Source organism: Gymnodraco acuticeps, unplaced genomic scaffold (assembly GCF_902827175.1).
Source record: "Gymnodraco acuticeps unplaced genomic scaffold, fGymAcu1.1, whole genome shotgun sequence".
NCBI classification, from domain to species: Eukaryota; Metazoa; Chordata; class Actinopteri; order Perciformes; family Bathydraconidae; genus Gymnodraco; species Gymnodraco acuticeps.
In genome coordinates this window covers 119,541-141,865 of record NW_022990622.1, presented here as the reverse complement: position 1 = coordinate 141,865, position 22,325 = coordinate 119,541, and the positions used below count along the sequence as shown (strand labels likewise).

Sequence of the window (22,325 nt, the reverse complement as noted above, 5' to 3'; positions counted from 1 at the left end):
TTTTAAAACTTGATTTTTTAATACCACAGCTTGTAATCCTTTGGACTTCACACAACCATAAAATACATCAAAGTTTAAAAAAAAGACTGAGGCACTGTGTGGAAATCTCATATGTGCACAAAAGAAAACAAGGAACCTGTGTGAACTCAAACTGTGCACTCCCTTCACCAAGCCACCACCTCAAGGTAACAACATGTATCAGATCTGAAGTGAAACCAACACAACTGCATTCAAAGTGACAAGTGAACTTCCATTAAAAATGTAAAAAATATTAGGCGTCATTAGTCCGAGGAATAAATAAGATAAAAGCATTTGTGCAAACATGGGGATCAATTTACAAACAGGCCGAAGTCAGAGAGCTTTTAAAAACTCCGAAGGATCACAGGAGCATGATCTCCATCTCTGCAGAACACCTCCGTGGGCAGAGTGAGTCAGCAGTATTTCATTCATGACAAAATAAAAAATAAAAATCATCTTAAAAACAAAGCTGTCCGTCAGTAGAAGAAAGTTCCGAAGTCGCCCATGCCGTTGCGCCGGAACTGGTTCCCCTGGATGGAGACGAAGATCTGGTGCTGCATCAGGTCCTGCACGGCCCGGCTGCACGACGGCTCTTTGCTCCTGCTCAGCTGCCGGCTGAAGTGCCACTTCCTGCCGGAGCTGGAGGCTGCGTCGGTGCTGCTGCTCTCCGAGTCGGGCCGAGCCTCAGTGGACTCGCTCTGTGCTGAAGAGCTGGAGGAGAGGAGAGCAGCAGACCCCCCCGGCTGAGAGTCTGCAGGGCCAGTGGGTTCTTCTGGGGAAGAAATGGTCGATATTGAAGCTGCGCTGCGGAGAGCTTCTTACAAACAACCTGCCTTCACATGTTCGTCTGTTAAAGTTCTACTGACCCCAAAACATATAGTGTATACACTTTCATTATCATTGATTTCACTTCATTTGTTCCGACTCCTGTAGGATTCTCCATATTAGATTCACAAAACTCACCCCAGGAGTTGGTATTGATGCCCAGAGAGAATATTCTGAGTCCAATAATGTCTTTAATTAGGTGATGATCCTACTGTAACCCGCAACCTGTTTACCCCCCCTCTCTGGATAGGACAGGGTGGAGGCAGCTACGTCCATGTTCCAAAAGTATCTCTATATGTTGAAATAAACCCTGTACTGTTGCCATACTGCATGCATGTTACAATATGGGTTAAATAGAAACAAGTGCATTAAATATATAGACACTGCAATCCCTCCGCCACCCTCAGTACAAGGAAAACAATTATCGTGTTGCCATTTGTGTTGTTATTCCCGTCTTGGAAAACATGGAACATGTGAGAGCTCCACAGACCTTCACTTCGGTCCGCAGGGACTCCCTGCTGTTCTCCGCTGTTGGCCTTCACTAGAATCACCCCGTAGCCCTCGTTGTTGTGGATCACATTGTTTTCCATGGTGATGGACGGCATCACATCGAGCTCATCAGCAAAGTCCTGCACACACCAAACACACATTGTCACATGTGTTCAAAAATCAGGAACAGCGTTTCCGCCAGGGGGGCGTCTTGCCGTCATTTTGAACTCGAGCCGAGGACGTCCAAAAAAATAAATAATTTGAGAGAAGATCGAGAGTTTTTATCGCTTGAAATGAGGAAAAGGAAAAAGGACAAGGACATCCCTCTGTTGGAGGGGCAAAGGAGTGGTGGGATTCTTTTCGCCGCCAGCAAAGCGTGTTCCTGTGACGGAAAGTGTACTGCCGGCGAGCCTTGACCGGGGGTGCTAGTGGAGTGCGAGCGCCGGAGCATCGCAGCGGCGAAACTGAGGCTCCGTGGTAACTGTGGCAACATGAAGAGCCGCTTGGGAGCCGAAAGAGCCGGCGCTTCTTATGCGGCTTTCACACCAGCGCTTTTCCCTTTCTAGCTCCGAGCGGGAGCTTTTCTGGTTCAGCTCCGGTTTCCCTTTTCTGCTCCCGCTCTGTTCACACCGCCCAGAGCTGCCGCTGCTGCGTCATGACGTCACCGTTTACGTGCCTGCTTCATAAAATCCAAACCGCGCGGAAATCCTTCACATCGACAACAACAACAATGGCCGATTGTTTTGAAGCGCTGTTCGCTTTGGTTATCCTCTTACGAAACTATATGGAAGGCATCAGACGACTTTACAAGGGACGCCTTTACTTGGAACTTTACAAACATCACATGCGAAATGCAAGACTTCTTTGTGGTCTTCAGCATCTACTTCAACGACGAATCCGTAGCCCCCTGCCCCCGCCTCGACGTAAGAGAGACGTAAGCTACGCCGCCTCTTAGCTCCGAAGCTCTTGCCTCTAGACCGACATTTTTTTGGAGCTGGAAGTGAACCGGATTCCGGAGCTAAGAGGCTCCGAGCCGGAGCTGAAAACGCGTTGGTGTGAAAGGGGCATTAGTGAGCCGAGCCAAATGATCCGGCTCACTAAAAAGAGCCGGAATTCCCATCACTAACGGCCCGTCCACACAGCAGCTTTGACCAAATCTTGAAAATCCTGGAGCTGGGCGTGTCTGACAGCTTGAGGATTTCGCGACCAACAACCAATCACATGAATATCACATAAATATCCCGCCCCCGAGATACAAAGCAAAACAACCCGGTTCTTCTACACTATTGTCAAATAGGAAGGGCTATGATGAACATTTTTTTTTTTTAACATTTTGAACATTTATGAGATTAATGTTTATGGTGCTATTTTATGCTACATTCCATGCGGGCTAATGATACTGTCTATGCTTGCTAGCAACGAAGTAAACTAGCAACGAAGTAAACTGGATATAAAATCCCCAAACAAGCGAAAACCTACCAGTTTCACCCACTGTCTCTGCCACCTCCCTCCATGCCTGGTTCCTCCGGTTTGTATCCCGGTAAATAGTCTGGTCGTAAAGAACCGGGTGATTTGCTACCGTAATTTCTCGTTTGGAATATGAGGAAATGAACTGCGGTCTGGTTCTCCCTGCTTACACGCGGTTTGATTGGCTAGAGCTTGAACTGTCAGATTTGCATAAACGGATCTGATTGGCTGTCGCTTCCAGCTCAGCCTCAAAAGTTGAACATTGTTCAACTTTGGAATCCTGGAAATCTTCGCCTCGCCCCCCCACAATGCAATTCGGCGACAAGCGAGGGAAAGTGACGTCATCCCCATTCAAAGTCAATGGGCGGAGACGCGCTGGAAGCGGTGGACAAATCGCCAAAAGCTGCTGTGTGGACGGGCCGTAATACGTAAAAGATTTAGTATCTATAAGGGACGACTCAATTCAAAATTCAAGTCACGTGACGTCGCTCTCGGGTGGACGCCCTCTCAGCCCTGGTCTGGCAGAAACACTGATCAGGAGGATAAAGGCTCTTAAAGAGGGGATGTCAGGACAGTGCTGGTCACCTTGATGAGGATCCCGTCTTTACAGTGATGGATGCCGTTACCCACCAGACTGCACACACTGCCGGGGTAAATCTCCACACCAGCCCCCTGCAGAGAACACACAGGAAGTCATATTAACATAAACACTTCCTGTAAACTGACAACACAGTATCTGCTGATCTGTACATGATCACTTCAAGTACTAATCAATCATTCCTAGTAGAGAATAGAGCTGCAACAAACGACTCATTTGATAATCGATTAATGAAACGATCAATCGACTATTATGCCTTGCACAATTTCTCAAGCCTCTTATTTAGCCATCAACTTTTAGATTTAGCTTGAGGTTGCTTTAGGCATGTGGAAACTAACAATGAAGACAATAAAGATGAATACTTGATTCAAAAATACATATATTATTAAATTAACGAAACAAATTGTGAACAGAATTAACGTTGCTTTTTATTTAAATACATAATATTTCACATCAAAAGAAACAACAATGTTTTAACAAATCGTATTAAATAATGTGATGACAGAACTGTAAACAGAATAGCTGAAACTTTAACAAAATAAATAACTCCGTTACCTCTCATCATTAACCCATGTTTGTATCATTTTGTTAACTCCGTGTCAGGGACGTGCACAGGTACGGGCTAATGTTGCCCGGGCAACGGCCCGTTTGCCATTTTTGTCTGACCTGCCCCTCTGGAGAGAGTGAGAGGTTTTTTTTCTTTTCTGTTGTGGCCTAATAAACATGATAAGCCCACAATTAGTATTGTAGCGTCTCGCTGCGGGAAACAGCGCTGTCATCTGCCCCAGTCACGTGACATATTGTTTACAATCTGACGGCTGGAAGCAAAGGAAAGCCCTCCGAGTCCGGCCTCATATGGCTATGGTGATCATACCAAATGTCCGCCTGGCTTTGGTGGCTAATCCCCGGGTCAATCTGTCCCCGTTTTTAAAATATGCTTTTAAGACCACCTCTAGTGTCGGATTTTGGAAAATTGATTTTGAGTTTTCTCACGGCAGTTAGACCAGGGGACTTTACTTCCTCTTGACACAGTCGGTTATGTACAAAAAAAACACCTAAATATACTTGTTATTGTGCTTCTGTCTTTCTGTGTCTTTTCATCTGTAAACTCCCTCACCGCTCGCTCTCTTTTCTTGATCGCCCTCTCTCACATACAGGTGAACAGTTCACTTACCGTTACTGCGCTCATAAAGAATGATAAGAATAAGAATAATGCGTATTGAACTGGTTTCAACAAATACAATTAAGTGAGAATTAAGTGAGTTTATTTAAGGTAATTAGTTAGAAGCCCTATTTTATCAGTATGTCTGCACAGCAGTTTCAATGGTCAAACTACATTAAAACAGAACTGTCCCCATTCTTTCTTTAATAGTTACTAACATTAGATATTTTTAATGAGATATGGACCGCAAAACAAAAGATATCCCTGGTTTTCATTTTAAAAATCAAGTCACTGAATGCAAGTCGTTGCCTTAGCTTATTTTGTTGTGAGATGATTATGTGAATTGCTGTTCAAATTAGTTAATGTAATAATCGTTTGGTTATTTTATGCATATCCTAATGTTAGATTTCTGTGCTTAAGAATGCCTTCAAGAGGAGACTGAAGCAGAGAGAGAGATCTGAAGGAGGCAAAAGGACTGCAACTTTGCAGAGCTGGATAAAAGGTGCCAGCATGGCAGCTGCAGGTGAAGCCCTGTGATTATGTCAAGCAACTACATACATTGGAGTACACTAATAAAACAAATCAGTGATAAATGCAGAGCCTGTATCTGTGCTGAGTGAAGTTCATGTTTTGTTGGGGGGCTAACCCCAAGCCTCCAGTTCAGAGCACATTTGAGAGGCTGAACTGAACACAGGCTGAATAACGAATTTAGCAGTTGGACATAAAAGGCAACTGAGTGTCACTTGCAATGAGTGTTGTGTTTTTATTTCATTAACCTTTTCCATTAAAAACAAGTCAGAATTTTCAAAAGGTCTTGTTTTTTTTCGGGAGGGGAGGCCCTTTTTCAGTTTAGAGCAATAGCCCCTCCAAATGTCTGTGCCCGTCCCTGCTCCGTGTGTTGCTGACGTGGAAACGTTACTCGTGGATGGGGCTACAGAGCTGCTAGAAAGACAGTCGAACCCGGTGCATTCCTCCGTCTGAATGTGGAGCACTTTTGATAAATGTTTAGACACATTGCTCGTGTTACCGCCCTCACATGCTGAACTCTTTTGGTAACGAACATTGTCCACATCGAGACGGGTAACATTTAACCACACCTTGGAGCGCTTCTCTCCGCCATCCCCGCCGTGTGTTGATGCATGTAGCAGCTGCGTGTGTGTAAACTGCCCCGCCCCCTCGCACACAGACGGGGGAGAGAGAGATCTCGTCTGGATTGGAAAGACCGAAAATAGATCATAGACGCATATCTTTGTCTTTTTGCATATTAGAAACGAGTTGGCGACACTAAGACTGCGATATAATGCTTATGTAGCAATAATACATATGACATATTTTTTAAATGTCTCCAGTACCGATAAAAAGACTGATAACGTTGGAGCTTAACGGCGCATAAAACACACGTGATGACGTCACCAACGAATCGACGACTGAATTAGTTGGCAACTAATTTGGTCATCGATTTTAATCGATTAAGTCGATTAGTTGTTGCACCCCTAGTAGAGAAAGACCATTGGTGCGTTTGAAAGTGTGTGTTACAAGCACATTTATATTTATACATCATGTATTTTGTTATACTGTAAAATGAGGTGATCAGCGTTATCCTTTGATAAACTGATATACCAACTTAACCTCTGATGAGCCCACACCTCATTGTTCAAGCATGGAGACGTTATAATTAATAGTAATTTATTACATGGCTTAGTTGAATAGTCGATTCTGATTGGTCAATTCAGAACATGTGACACGTTGTTAATCCAGAACAGACAGACCGCTGTCAAGGACTTATTGACCGTTGTTAAGGACGCTCACATCTGCACTAACAAGTCCGTTCGATTGAACTGTATACAGTTTGGCTGAAACTGACAAGACAAGAGCGACAAGAAAACAGCGGAGAAGTAACGGGGCAGAAACCCTCCTTTTTACGCAGCGGTCCAGACATAGACATCAGACGGCGACACATATTCAGTGTGCAGTTACTTTGAAATTAGGGCAGGGATATCTAGATACTTTCCAAGGTTTGACATCATGAAGTGTGCTACTTTTAAAGCAAGCAACGATGTTTTCAAATCTGTAATCAAAAAGCTCCTCAAAAACGCTATGGAAGCAGTTCCTGCTGTTGCTACGTTAGTTCAAACGGTAACAACGGACTATTTTTCTTAGCGGATGCATGTCAATTTTAATCAATAATAGTCTACTATATATAGAAAAAAATTCTAAATCTATAAAAGCATTTCAGTTAATATTGGGAGTCATGTTACTTTGTTGAGAATGTGGCCATGTAATAAGCGGGATAATGTGCAGCGACTTGGTCATTATGGGGAAAAGAACACCCGACAGGCCGTTTAGGAGCCCGACGCGAAGCGGAGCCCGACGCGAAGCGGAGCCCGACGCGAAGCGGAGGGATCTTGAACTGCACATTATCCCTTACATATGATTTATTTGGAGACCAAGTTATTCTATGTTACATCAGACAACATGTCTTATAGTTCTTTTTTGTAGTGCTTTAAAAAGTGGTATGTTAGTCACATGCTCACTCACTAGGAGGACGCCATTCTTGCAAGCATGGAATATTTTAGGAGGATTCATAAACAAACAATGTGTGCATTTATTGCATTCGTGGTACTGACCTTGGAGCCGTAGAGGTCACACATGTTCATGGTGAGGCGGGCAGAGTTCCGCACGATCACTCCGGTGGTCTCACACTGCAGCACACAGTTCTCCATGTGAACTGTGCCCTGACGCACACCTGACACACAATAGGAGAGTCAGCAGCAGGCAGCCTCACAGCAACATGAGTGCAAGGAGACATGGGAATAATGATGGTTATGATGAGAATAGTTATTGTGGGGTGACTCAGAAGGGACAGACAGCTCTAATCTGAAAAACCTTGTTGCTGACTGTAGCCAAATTAGAGGGGGGAGGGGATACAGAGATTTACAGGGAGGCCTGTCATGTACTCACACAGAATTCCCTCAATGGCGTCGTGTTGGATGAACTTGATGTTGGACAGGCTCACGTTAGCGCCTGTGGACTCCACAAAGGAGTCGCCCTTGTTTTTCTTCTCAATCACCACCTCATCAGGGAGCCCGAAGCCTGGCACACCACACAACAACCGGCAGTCAGCACAAAGAGGGGGGGGGGGGGGGGGGGGGTTTGTGTTGTTGTTAGATTCAGAGGAATCTCTGAATGGAATAATGAGCTTAAATATGAAATGCATCCATGTATAAAGGGGCTGTGTATGAGTCTGCACATGTTAATGAAGACAATCTGTGTCTTTTAGATGATCATTTCTTTAGTGTAAGATGAGGTGCTCACTTTTACCTTCTATAGTGATGGAGTCTGGCAGGAAGATGGAGCGGCTGACAGTGTACACCCCTGGCAGAACAATGACCACGTCCCCCTCATGGCACACCTCCACCGCTGACAGGGGGTCTCTATGGAACTAAACACACAGACAGCTTAGTAGAGTCACTTGAACACACACACTGTGTTTATAGGTACAGCACAGATAGAGCTGAGTCAATGTACACACTGACTGTGGCATCAGACCCAGGACTACCTCTAGATTTGACCCAAGTGAAGTTCTAACCCTGTGTAATGCCGTCCCTTTTGGTTAAGAATAAGAAAAGGACACTGCAAGTGCATCTGAAAACCGTTCCAAAGACTGAGCTGGTTCTTCAGCGCTCACTTTTATTATATAGTTAACAAGTCTTTTAAAGTTGGGTAAGATCGGGTTAGGTTTAGAGTTAAGAGCAGTCATCTAAATGCATTGTGAATCTGTGCCAGTACAAAGACTGATGAGAGTGTGTGTGTGTGTGTGTGTGTGTGTGTGTGTGTGTGTGTGTGTGTACTGACCTGGATCTCTGTGTCCTCAGAGCAGCACAGAGGCAGCAGTCTGTCAGAGAGGAGGCTCTGCAGCTGCATGCTGCTGCAGGAGGCTGTGACCACATGCACTCCCTTCACTCCTGAGGCCCGCGGCCCCCGGCTTTGCACACACTGCTGGGGGACGTTCCCTTTGTAGCCCAGCACGTACCTGGAGAGGAGGGGTGGAGCTTTAGTTGAAGGCTAGATCAAAAGGTGAATACTGTTATATCAGTCTTATGCCTGGTCACATGATAAGCTATACAAATGTGTTATTGAGTTAAGTTTCCACAATTAGTTTACTAATTATCAGTACATGTATATCAATTCAAGTGAGCTGATGCCGAGGTTGGAGGAAGTGCGAAGAGGCTCTAAAGATGATAATATAGTTAAGTCTTTGTTAATGAATCACTCCTAAAGACGCCATGAGATGATGACCTTCTGATACACTAGTGTGGCATTCAGAGGGAAACACATGCCATGTCGTGTGTTAGTTCATGTAAAGCAGGGGTTCTCAAAGTGCGGCCCGCGGGCCAATGGCGGCCCTCGGAAATGTTTCTGGCGGCCCGCGATAGTTAATGTGACACGCTGAAATGCATGTGTTATATTTGAATTAGGGCCGGGACTTTAACGCGTTAATTAAGATTAATTAATTACACAAAAATTAACGCGTTAAAAAAATTAACGCATTTTAATCGCACTTATTTTTGCACCGCGGAACGTTTCTCACTGGATGAGTTTCAGGCGTACCGATTATACTGGAGCACCAACTAACGTTCATGACTTCAGACAACAACAAACCACAGTGAACAACAGTGGGAAATGTTGTTTTAAAAAACGGACGGATGGAAGCGTTGATAAGAGCACGGTTGTGTGCAAATTATGCAAAAAGGAATTCGCATATCACCGCAGCACATCAAGCCTCAAGTATCACCTCAATGCAACACATATAGCAGCTAGCGTGGAAGCTAGCGTGGACGTTAGCCTCTTTTATCGCGTTCACACGAACAAGAGCCGGTACTAAAATTAGTTAATGAGAACCTTTTTACCCCCACGAAAGTCCCTGCTAGAGAGCAGAGAGCTGCTAGAGAGCAGGGACTTTCGTACGGCTCTCTTGTGAGAAAAGAGCTATATTTCTGATTGGCTGGGCGGATTGCAAACCACGCCCCGTAAAACTCCCAAAAAGTTTTGTGAAGCCGCCATTTTATTATCCTCGCATTAGCATTATTAGCATTAGCCCAGCGCAGAAACGCAGAGAGACTAACTTATGGCAACACAAAATAAAACATGGGAGCGGTGGAGATGAGGAGGTGTCGGCGTTCTGGCGATTTACTCGGAAGGCTTCAGTAGAAGCTGCTGGGAGTCCCAGCAGCTTCTACTGAAGCCTTCCCCAACTCCGGGGACTTTGCGCGGCAGTATACGCCGTGAAGTGGTTTGCGGCCTGCCAGTAAACCCAAAGCAGAAGAAGAAGAAGTGACGTCAGCGGCTTCATTTGCCTAATCCACCCCCAGGTTCAAAGAGTTCTCATGAACTAAGTTCTCATGAACCTTTGTGGGAAAAGTACTGCGGTGTGAATGCGCCTAATGGTATACTAAAATCCATGTGAAAAAAATTGCTTCTCACTGTTCTTAGGTCAAATATTTATATGTGATTAAAAATGTGATTAATTTCGATTAATTAATTACAAAGCCTCTAATTAATTAGATTAATTTTTTTAATCGGGTCCCGGCCCTAATTTGAATCCTCCATGGTTGTATCTAGTAAGAATTAGAATGAGTAGCTTTCCAGCGGTATCTCCTGTGAGACTGTAACCAGGGCACAGCAGCCAATATGGCCGCTCAAAGCAGCTTGACTTTACACTGTGGATTGGTGGATTTGTGTGTCCGTCAAGGAAATCTCGGCCGGCAGCCATCATGGTCTGAAATGACCAATGGACATCGAGAAATCACTAAGGACCTACCCACCAAGTAAAAATAACATAAACCACGTGTCTCCCATCAGTTTACGTCTGTGAGGAGAGAGAGAGAGACAGAGAAAATGGCTAAAAAAAACTTTACAGTTGCCGACTTCGCTAGAGATTTTTTTCGCTAGCAGCAGTGAAGATAGAGCCTCAGAACGTGAAGTCTTCGACTCTTCTGAAGAAGAAGAATACAAAGACAACAACAAGGATCCATTTGGACTTGGGTAAGTGTAAATATTACAGTAATAGTGTACTGGCAATGTGTGGGGAATACCACGAAAATGAACAATAGGTTTATTGATATATTTGTTATCGATAGTCATGAACTTTTTATTGGAACAAAATAGACTCTCCATTAGCAAATGTTTACTCTGTGTTAATGTTATTTTGGTGTGTAAAAGTGAGATTACATGTGTAGATGATTAAATTAATCATTTATTCGTCCCACAACGGAGACATTTACAGTGACATGTTTTTGCCATCGATTATTTTATCATACTGTTCTGTACAGATGAGACTTTGTCATAGATTTATTTATATGTGTGCCTGTTATTATTTTACCGTCCTGTACAGATGAGACTTTGTAATCAGATGTAGCCTATGTATATGTGTGTCTGTGATTTTATACTGAATGTAAAGTAACTGGAAATACCTGTGTGTGTGTATGTGTGTGTGTGTGTGTGTGTGTGTGTATCACTACAGCTGCCTCCACCTCCATCTGCCACCAGGTCAAGATACACCTCAGCACAAAGGCTCCACCACAGCCATCACCTTCAACTCAGCCAGAAAGGAGGTCTCGTATAGCACTTGGACACCCCACCTACACAGCAGCCCATGCACCATCACCCCCACCTACACAGCAGCCAGACCCACTGTCTTGGAAGACAGACAAAGACCTTGACACTGTCTTGACATTTATAATGAATAGTTGGTTGAAAGTTCTGATGTTCAATATTGTAAATAGTTAGATTTTCCAGTTTCTTATATTTATATAAATAGTTGGTTGAAAAAAACATTTATAATAAATTGTTGGTTGAAAAAAAAAGGTTGAATGCTCAATTTGTATTTGTACACATCACATGAACCTTGGTATGTAATATGAAGTCATTATTCAGTCCTGATGTATCTCAGTCCCTGCTGTGGTGAAAGTAGAGTGATAAACACCTATTTTACTCAAAATTCGAATTTAATGTTTTTCATTTTAGACATGAATAACACATTTATATACAGTGTAATTCAAATATTTCACTGCTTTTGTGATCCTAGGACTTTGGTAACCAAATCTAAAACACCAAAACAATTCGATCACATGAGTAAATTTGTGTTTTCACAAGAGTTTTGAAGATTTTCCAAAAATCGGATTTCACATTTTAAGCTTTTGAGCTACTTATCTCATCAAACAGTGCTCTAAGGTGAGCAATATGCATATATAGCAAGACCAGAGATTGTCCTGAACATTTTGATATGTAACACATGGGGTGCCATGTTAGAAGAAATACATTTAAAAGGTGATTTAAGAAAACATTTAAAAATCGAGAAAATACCCTTAGACTCCAGAGGGTTAAGAATGGTAAAACTGCGCCCCCTGGGTTGTCATTCCTAAATTATGAATGACAGCTTGTGGAAAGTTTGCTAGACTACTGGTTGCATGGCAACTAGGCATCTCGCGAGTTGCGGTAATTGGTTAGTACAATAAAGAAAGGATTTGTTTTGGAATTATTTTACCTAAATTGGCCCTCACTCATCAAAACTTTGAGAACCCCTGATGTAAAGGAAATGTCTCTGTACAATTCTACTGGGTTGGAGCATTACTGTAGGACTGCTTGAGAGCAAAGGTAATGTTTCCTGGTTATTATTGATTGTTGTACAACGAAATAATAATTGATAAACTATATCTGTGCTTTATTGATTGCTCTCCGTGTCATTCTTTCCTGTTGTGAGTGCTAAATGGCCACAACAATACGTCAACACTTTTTATGAGGGAGCCTGAGCAAAGCCAACTTCTGGGTCAGCCGGAACTCCATCACTGCACCGCTTTAAAAGACCCCCATGTTAACACGCCCAACTGTACTACATAAATAAACATGTGTACAGCCTGGTACAATAAAAACAATTATGTTTTGGTTGAGTTACAAAAACTGTGTGTGATTTTTACACAGTTGGAGACGCCACGTCTCACCTCAGCAGGGGGTTCTCGAAGATGTGCAGCTTGCGCCTGAGCGTCTCGAGCTGGTCGTAGAGCTGCAGGCCCTCCACCATGGACACGTTGTCCAGCTCTGAGTCCGAGTCGGTGCTGAGGCCGCTGCGCAGCACGGTGAACTGCTGGAAGCACTGGGAGCAGCTCTGCAGTAAGGACTGGTACTCTGCCACCAGGCCGGCTGGCACTCTGTCCTCCAAGATGTCGTAATATCTGAAAGTATACACATTTTCAAAAGAACAATTTGTGGGAATAAAATAGGACATCATCACCTAGACACAAAGTTTACTCACAGCCTGAGACGAGGCTCCACACAACGAACAAAGTAGTCAAAGTCATCTTCGTCTTCCTCATCCCACTGCCTCCAGATGTGGTCGTAGAAAAACCTGCAGGAAGAAGAGGAAGAGGATTGCACAACTACTCAGTAAAGTGTCAAACCATTTAGAACTGGACAAAGAATAACATGTGAACTGGGACCGAGGATGAAGTCAGAAGTCCCACCTGAGGTGCTCCACAGCGAGGGCGGTCTGATCAAAGTCCCCAGAGAGCACGTAGACCACCTGCAGCTGCTGCAGGGGGACTTTGTCTCCGGAGGCACCCAGCAGGACCTTCATGGCCTCCTCAGTGAGGTCACAGCCCCGGGTGTCGCACTGCAGAGGCAGCACCAGCCGCACACAGGCCTTCAGATCCTTGAAGTCCACGTCACACACCTGAAACCACGACCAGCCGTTCTCTGTAAACATGTTTGGATCCACTTTCTCTGTGGGTACAGGCAGCTGCTCAACTGTGTGTCAAATCAATGAGATGTTGGAAACGATTTAGAACCACCTCATGATACTCTCTGCCTTCACAGGTTTAAGTGGTGCAGTTTCACATTACGGTCCTAATGGTTTTCTTACATTTAGAAAAACTAAACTAAGTTTAAACTAAAAGGAAACGAGTCATTAGGAACAGCCTTATATATAACTTACACAAGCTCATCCAAATCTCTGCTCTCACTCAAAAAGGGACATTAAGGTCACATGGGGTGAAAAATAGGTCAATTATTTCATGATATTAACAGATACATTTCTGAAAGAGGGACTCACCTCCACCAGGACGTCAAAGACATCAGTAGACCACAGAGCCAACCAATCACACGGCTCCACTACCTTCTCCAGATAGTCTGCTGTGAACGCCTTCACCTCCGATGGCTTACAGTCTCCTACACACAGACAGGTATAAATCAATGAGCACTGAGATCAGGAACAGCTACTCTTGTATTGTGTTTGAGTGGGATGTGTCAGAGGGTGTGGTTACCCAGCATGTAGTCCTGGTAGGCCCTGAACCTCTCGTAGAACAGCAGGTGGCTGGTCTGGAAGGTGTCGGGCACATTAGAGTTCTCTCCTGCAGGACGCTCACTCCTCTGCAGCCGAGTGCCCGACTTCTCAGAGTTAAAATGGTCAGTGCCGCTGTCATCGCCACTCTCATCTTCATCCTCCTCTTCATTCAAAAACAGAGCTGTGGGGCGATATCTTAGTTCAATTTTGTAATATTTACATCCCCTGAATAAACCAGCTATGCATGCTAGTCAAGTCATTTACTAATTCTTTAAGGTAACACTTAAAGGTGGGGTAGGTATGTTTGAGAAACCGGCTCGAGATACACTTGTTATATTCCATGGAATGCTCTTAACATCCCGATAGCAATGAAGGAAGCCGTAGTACTGTAGAAAGCACGACCAATCATCTGAGCCGGCTAAAGTAACTGGATGGCCTACCTGCCTGTCAGCCTTCCATCTGGGCACACACTTATCTCGTGCCCTCATTGGTCATGTGCACGTTAGTGTGTGTTGGAGGAGGGGCTCTGTAAGGAAGTGGCAGATTTGTTCCGGTGGTGTATTTTCTAATTCTAGCGATCTCGAGCTGCTTTCTCCAAAATGACCGACCCCACCTTTAATTCATTTTAAGAAAAAAAAAAAGGCAAAAATAATACCCTTACTGTGACAAAAGGAAATCGACACAACTACACAACAGTATTAATCATTATTCAAATAAATAAAATATGAATTGCACACTAGCCAACATAAGCTAATGTGAAAGCTGAATTCCGCTTGTTGGATGAACTGCCTTCTCAGGGAAGAATAGAAAAGCCCTTTTGAAGTAGACCAGTCTAAAATATAACAAACATAACCGTGCACTGTAGAGAGTACTAAAGATAAGATATGTGAGACATTAAAGATCCTGTGGCCCCGATGCTAACATCTCCCCTGTTTACAGTATCAAAGTGTGTGGTTTGTGCCTCTGAAAGGGAAATGCGCGTTCTATTTGTTCGCTCACCTCCTGGGGCAGGAGAGGCGTTTCTTGTAAGAGCAAATCAAATCAGTTGCTAAATCATAGCAACTATCCAGATTCATGTGTCTGATGTTTTGGTCAGAACTGGGTCGACCCAGTCGGCATTGCTTTCAGTGAATCAGTTCTGCACGACCAACACGTCCCATGTGTGTGTGTGTGTGTGTGTGTGTGTGTGTGTGTGTGTGTGTGTGTGTGTGTGTGTGTGGCCTTTAGGAGCTTATTATAAAGGAGCACTTGGAACAGAAGTTGCATAGTTCAAATGCACGAGCAGCATTAGAATGTTGTTCTGCTAACAGGGGCAACCAGTTCCAGCTGTAGTAGCTTGCCTTATCCCAGATGATATACATTACTACAGCCTTAAATACCGGAGGCCTCAGCCATAGATATATAATCAGAATTGAATAATTGGTTCGAGTACATGTGTGTGTGTATATATGATGATATATCAATCATTTATTATTATATTAGCCTATATATTATTATTATTATTATTTTCATTAAGCGTCTTTGAGCACCTGTAAAAGCGCTAACAAATTAAATCTATTATTATTAAGGTCGTTTTTCCAGCACAAAGTGCAAACATGTGCTTGTTATTGCTTCCCCATTATATATCAGAATCACAATACACATGATGAGTTTGTGTTTTCTGTTTGATATCATTTTCCAAGGAATAACTTATAATATAATAATAATAATAAATATCAATCATACAAAACCCATTGAGAACAATACCAGAGACTCTGAGCTATTACTGTACATGATATAAACCAAAACCACCGACTAGTCAATCGACAGTTGGTAGATTACTATAATGAAATGATTAGTTTTAGCCCTCACCGAAACCTCCTAAAATAGGGGCGGACAATGTTCGTTTCATCAGCCTCACTTTCCCAAGATGCACCAGCTGTTTTCACGTTGGTGTTTTGATGTTGTGGGATGGATAATTGGTTACCATACGCAGTGTCTCATGGAATGTTAACTACATTATGCCAAAGGTTAACAAAAACACCAGACTGATCAGCGGCTGGTTGTATTGCACATTGACCAGTAAAGTAACCGTCATAGTAGATGTTAGTGTAACATCAGGACATCCCATCTGAAGTGCAGCCACCGTCCACCTGGAGGTTTCAGAACAACCAGGAGAACTAGCCAGGCCAACAGAGTTAGCTAAAACACGGACATTAGCCACCGTTGGTGTTTTAAACGATGATTGGAACACACCATGACACTGACTGACCTTCATTCAAACCAGACAAATTATTTCCCACTTCAGAAATCCCGTTGTTGTTTTCCATGTCGAGTTCAACGTGAACAAATGACTCCAAATCCACCACCATGATGTCCGTCATGTCGCTTCCAGTGTTGCTTGTTCCAGCTGAGTGAGTTGCCAGTGCTTCTTGCTCCATTAAGAATTACAATGAACTACTGAGGCTTCGAAGTTTGACAAACGTTAGCACAAACGTTACCGCACTGTTCTATTAACACATCCATAAACTGCACACACCCAGTTACTTTTAAAATGTTCCCGGTCTGAAGAGCATCAGCCAATCCAGAATCGTACAACTGCAGGATGTCCCACCCCTAAGAGAATTTGACGACAAAGGCCTGACAGGGGCGTATTTGGTATGACCCGCCCAGCGCCATATAGACGCTGGACCCGCCTAACCAATCCAATAAACCAAGGCAACGACTACTGGCCAATGAGAGTGAGAGTGAGGCGGGTCATCAGAGTGAGGCGGGTCATCATGCCTTGGCCATTTTATATATTTGTTTGTTTTCCTTGGAGATTGTCACTGTCACTGTCACTGTCATTGTCAGAATAAGTGAGGAATGAATGTAACTTCTGTTAGACAGCCATATGCCATACATTTTTGCACACATTCACAGTAAATATGTATTCAGTATGATAGCTGTCTAACAGAAGTTAAATCCATTTCTCACTTATTCTGACAATGTACTTAACCCCAAATAAAAGAACCCAATAAAAAGAGTTGTTAAATAATAGTGAAGTCACGTCGTAATAACAATAACTCATCTCTCTCGTTTTATTTTTGAGCTTTGCCAAAAGCCACTGTGTCAAGTGTCCATCTTGGGTTGCCGTCCGGAGTTGTCCAATATGGCGGACCATCTCGCACATGCGCACTGCAGAGCTGCAGATCGGGTAGTGACACCGATGATTCTTTTGCAAGTACCTTGCCGACAATACACTTTTTAAACACATTACATAGGAAAATAATTCACGTTTTATAAAATAGTAACACCAAAAAAAAGGATTTTTTATAGTATTAAAATAGTATTACATAAATAATAATAAAAAAAATATTATAAACATTGAGAACACTCTTCAAGAGTAGGGGTAATCATAATAATGTCTTGGTTCTTTCACAAGCTCTAAGAAGAGACGTTTTATTCTGTTCATTAGTGTCAAAGCATGCAGTGAGATGATTGTCCACATGGTCTGTATTAAGAAAAGGGGGTTTTATGTAAAAAATTAAACAATTTTATCAGATTTTTTAATATTTAGTCAATCCTAATGTCCTTCTTAAAACCAAAACACAAATGTTCTCTTGTGAAAGGACCAGGTATTTGAATTTTGGTTGACGGACAGACTTGGAAAACAATCCAGAACACCACAGAATAATGTAGGCTAGTTTGTCAAAAAAGTTATCAGAAGTTTTCATCTCACAAATGCTGCCTTTATTGCTAACAACATTACATCTCAGTCCCAGCAGTTTGGTGCAAAATTATTCAGAATTTTGAAATTGTTTTTTCTCTTGGGGCGTAGGATAAATTACTTTGCTTGCTTTTTCTCCGTAATATCTGACTGTAGTTGTATGATGAAATTATATAAAAACTAAGCATGTGTGCAAAGTTGCAAACTATTATGCAGTCATGAGCATGCCAGTATACGTTTTTTTATTCATTTGTATGTCTGTAAAGCAGTGAGATTTGCAATAACATAGCACATCTGTTGGCGGGGGTTGTGGAACTTTGCATTTTGACCACAGCATTATATTGTAAAACAATGACAGTTTGCAAGTCACATTTTCAATCTGTGAATCACATTGTAAAACAATCTCAACATGCATCTCTGCAGAGTAAGGCCCAATCCCAAACCACGCCCTCCATAGTTCAGGAACAGGCGGGCTGCGGTCCGGATCCGGACCCAGACGCCGACCTATACGGACCCGGACCTATAATCAATACATTAAAGGTGGGGTAGGTAATTTTGGAGAAACCAGCCCGAGTGCGCTAGAATTTGAAAATACACAGCCGGAAAAAATCTGCCACTTCCTTACAGAGCCCCTCCTCCAACACACACGAACGTGCACATGACCAATGAGGGCACGAGATAAGTTTGTGCACATATGGAAGGCTGACAGGCAGGGCCGGCCCTTGGCATAGGCAGTATAGGCGAATACTAAGGGCGCATCAACCCATAGGGGGCGCCGAAAAAAAAAGAAAGAAAAAAAAGTTAGAAATTAAACAAATATATTTTTTTCAATTTCATAACACAATTTCCCGATTTTGGATCAACAAAGTACATCTTATTATCTTATACTAACAGAACTACGCATATATTGCGTACAGCGCCCATAAACTATGGCACCCCCCCCCCCCAATCAAGTTGAACTGCCCCAGTCCCAGTAAAAACCAGAGGTTTATGTGAAATTGTTCTTTTTTTGAAATAATGATTTTAGTGTGCAATTATAGGGTTTAATTTTGTATTTGTATTCATTTAAAATAAATAAAACTCCTAAAAAACGTATACAGCTTCAGTGTGCTTTGATTAACATTGGAATTTACATTGTAAGCGGCCGCGGGGGGAGAGCTTTAGAGAGCTCTCTCCTGAAAGACTGAGAGGCTCTGATAACCTCAGCTCAGTGAGGTAAAGGCACACCTTTATATGATCATTATAGTTATAAAAAAATAAGAGAATAGATGAAAAACAGGTATAAAATACTGACAGTACAAAAAAGTTGTTATTAATAAACAAGAATACAGTGAGGGGGAGTGATTTGTAAAATATCCATAAAGAAAAAGAAAATCTGCTTACAGTTCTGTTTCATATGGGTGTTGAGAGATGTATCCATAGATCTCCTAATGTTGCTCTCAAAGTGCACCAGATTGATGCTTTTAACTTCAATATAAAAAAAAAAGTCTTCCCGGGGGTGCATGCCCCCGGACCCCCCTAGAGGTGGTGAGGTCCCCCCCCACTTAAATCATGTTCAAATGAATAGGAAACGAAATACAGTTGCACACATCTTGTGTCAATATCTTTCTGTTTTGATGGTCATGCCACAACCGTGCACGCACGAATCATAGTGAGTATCGTGGGGGGGGGGGGTCGCCAGCTAAAATGTTGCCTAGGGCGGCAAATTGGTCAGGGCCTGCTGACAGGCAGGTAGGCCATCCAGTTATTTTAGCCGAGCCGGCTAAAATTATTGGTCATGCTTTTATAGTACTACGGCTTCCACAGATGACATTTTTTAATGGATTTTTTGTCAAAGCACTTCATATATTCATTGCTATCGGGATGTTAAAAGCATTCCATGGAATATAACAAAAAGTGTATCTCGAGCCGGTTTCTCAAACTTACCCACCCCACCTTTAACTACCCCACCTTTAGGGATTTCAATTTTGACGGGCCGATTCTATTTTAACCGCTGCCGACAGGGGGCGAAAGAGACTAGTGAGCGATACAGGGAGAGAAACACAGAAGAAGAGACGAGAGAGCGGCAGAGAGAAGTGGAGAGGAAAGAGTTGCGATACAGTGAGAGAAGACGGAGAGGCAGGCCCGGCTCCAGGATGAAATGACTGAGGGGGCTGTTAAAAAATCCGAGGGGGCGATTTTTTTTTCACAACAATGAAAAATACTGGCAATGTTATTAATTGACACACCAAGCTTTTTCCTTATCACTTCTCTATAATCTCTTTGCTTCTTTATTTTTATTCCGGATTTACCCCTCTCATTCTGTTCTTTTCCTCTGATCTTTAATAATATATAGTACATTATTAGATGCCTGCACTTTGGTTAACAGACTAACATTGATTTCCTCAATTTATAAATTGACAGGATCTGTAATTATACCATAACCTTTTCTCCTCTATCCCTTAACTCGTCTTCTTATTTTCTACGTCACAAAAGTGGTGCTCCGCTTAGTGGTCAATTCTCCACCTATCAGGGGAATGAGAGGTTGGGCCACGGCCGGCCATTGCCGCTCGAAAGCGCTGGAGACCTGTAGTACATACAGTATGCCAGGCCTGTAAGTGGCGCTGTAGTCTGCCACAAAAAGCAGCGAAGAAGACTTTCCTTGCATGGTTGCCATGGTTGCCCTTCTGTTTATTCTCCGCTGTGGCTCTTTTTTCTCCCTCCCCGAGGCAAGCGTTTGCGCCTCCTGCTTTAAAACAAATGAATAATGACTCTATATAATCATATGTAAGGGATAATGTGCAGCGACGCGGTCATTATGGGGAAAAGAACACCGACAGGCTGATCAGGAGCCCGACGCGGAGGGATCTAGATCAGCATGAAGGTGTTATTTTCCCCATAATGACCAAGTCGCTGCACATTATCCCGCTTATTACATGGCCACATTCTCAACAAAGTAACAATATGACTCCCAATATTAATTGAAATGCTTTTATGGATTTAGAAAATGATTTTATTGATTTAAATTGACATGCATCCGCTAAGAAAAATAGTCCGTTGTTACTGTTTGAACTAACGTAGCAACGGCAGGAACTGCTTCGATAGCGTTTTTGAGGAGCTTTTTGATTACAGATTTGAAAACATCGTTGCTTGCTTTAAAAGTAGCACAATTCATTATGTCAAACCTTGGAAAGTATCTAGATATCCCTGCCCTAATGCCAAAGTAACTGGCAACTGAATATGTGTCGCCGTTTGATGTCTATGTCTGGACCGCTGAGTAAAAGGAGGATTTCTGCCCCATTACTTCTCTTCTTACTTCTATAAGAATAAAACACGGAGGACGGAGATCTCTTTTTCTCCCCCTCTTCTGACAGCCCAGCAGCTGATCTCAAAGTACACTCCCCTCTCCTGCAGGGGGGCGTGGTCAGCTGCAGCTCACAGAATCAGCCCCCTGCAAAAACAGTGCTGGAAAGAGCAAATAGAGCGAAATGAGGCATGGCTAAAATGCAGGATCTGTTTGGTATTTTGAAAAAAAAACTATATTTATATACTTTATATAGGTATGGCCCTACAATATATTGTTCAAATATAGCATGATATGTCCCCTTTAAAGAAGAAATAATCTGGTTAATTTTTTATTTTCAGGATTGAATGTTCAAACCAAGGCCTGAAACCTGGCATTTCATAAGAAAGTGACTAATATATATAGGAGTCTAACTGCCATGAGAAAAATCAAATCAATGTTCCAGAATCCGTCACTAGATGTCACTCATTGTACCAATATGGTTTATATAATACATAACATATTATTATCGCCTTGGCAAAAACCTGATCCATACAGGCAGCCTTAAATAATAACAAGTAACCATCATGTGTGGTGCTATCTGTAGTGGTCTGTCTTATTTGTTGTTGATTTCATATTGTTTTCACAGAGCTGTGAACATGAATTTCCCCCTGGGGACAATCAATCTAATCTAAACTAATTTAATATTCAATCCCGCACTTAGCGATTGAGAACATAAATGTTACAGTTACATTGAATTAGAAGTAGAAGAAGTAGAGGTACTGTAGAAGAAGAAGTAGTAGAAGAAGAAATACGCTAACGCTACAAACAAGCACAACACTGTTACTCTGTTTTTACTGACATGTAACATTTGATTTCACCTGCTCTAAGTTTTTTAACGCACATTCAAAAATGGGAGTTTCAACCGGGTCCCAGCCATCGAAAACGGGGACGTTTTGGTCACCCATCCGACTGTGTTTACAGCTAAGCACAGATGCTAACATTAATTAATGGACGGACTCATTCATGTTCACAACACCAGTGTGTCTCATTTGTTCAGAGACCGTGGCGCTCATTAAAAGTGCCAATGTGAAACACCACGATGAGACAAAACACAAAGTGTTTGTCCAAACATTCCCTCTCAAGTCAGAACTGAGGTCAAATAAGCAGTCTCAGAGTCTCATATGATCAGTCCACCAGGATCAAAATTAAAACTAAATATCGGTCCAGGCTAACCAATGAGCACCTGCATGTGTGTATGAGAATGGCCCTGACTGCATTTCAGCCCAGATTTAAACTCCTGGCAGGACAAGCTCAAGCTCAATTCTCGCACTGAATTAAAAAAAAGTGAGTGAGGGACTGCAATATAAGAGGGAAAGAAAGAGAAACTTTAAAACTGTTCAATTGCTATGATGTAAAGACTGATATTGTTCTATAATCGGCTGAAATGATGTGAAACGGTTAACAAAGAAAAATGGA

The 22,325-nt window shown here is 42.7% G+C and overlaps 1 protein-coding gene across 2 annotated transcripts; it reads right to left on the bottom strand.

The window, feature by feature from the left end:
* On the bottom strand, positions 1-16,336 carry LOC117554643 (SHC SH2 domain-binding protein 1 homolog B-like). 2 transcript variants are annotated; one of them, XM_034229100.1, is made up of 13 exons: positions 16,148-16,336; positions 13,877-14,077; positions 13,666-13,781; positions 13,079-13,287; positions 12,871-12,963; positions 12,560-12,790; positions 8,415-8,592; positions 7,881-8,001; positions 7,521-7,652; positions 7,187-7,305; positions 3,385-3,471; positions 1,334-1,472; positions 1-790 (listed from the first exon to the last, which is right to left on the bottom strand). In XM_034229100.1, the coding sequence occupies exons 1-13, from the start codon at positions 16,314-16,316 to the stop codon at positions 495-497; spliced, it is 2,091 nt and encodes a 696-aa protein (XP_034084991.1). In that variant the 5' UTR covers positions 16,317-16,336; the 3' UTR covers positions 1-494. The 2 variants fall into 2 exon arrangements, with proteins under 2 accessions (XP_034084991.1, XP_034084992.1); XM_034229101.1 differs by having other exon boundaries at positions 1-787.
* Between the last annotated feature and the right edge of the window lie 5,989 nt (positions 16,337-22,325).

Excerpts from the sequence above, each read along its gene's own strand:
- LOC117554643 (XM_034229100.1), bottom strand. The coding sequence starts at position 16,316 with ATGGAGCAAGAAGCACTGGCAACTCACTCAGCTGGAACAAGCAACACT. Across the intron at positions 12,791-12,870 it reads GTGGAGCCTCGTCTCAGGCT|ATATTACGACATCTTGGAGG; the intron begins GTGAGTAAACTT and ends GTATACTTTCAG. Across the intron at positions 7,653-7,880 it reads AGACTCCATCACTATAGAAG|GCTTCGGGCTCCCTGATGAG; the intron begins GTAAAAGTGAGC and ends GTGGTGTGCCAG.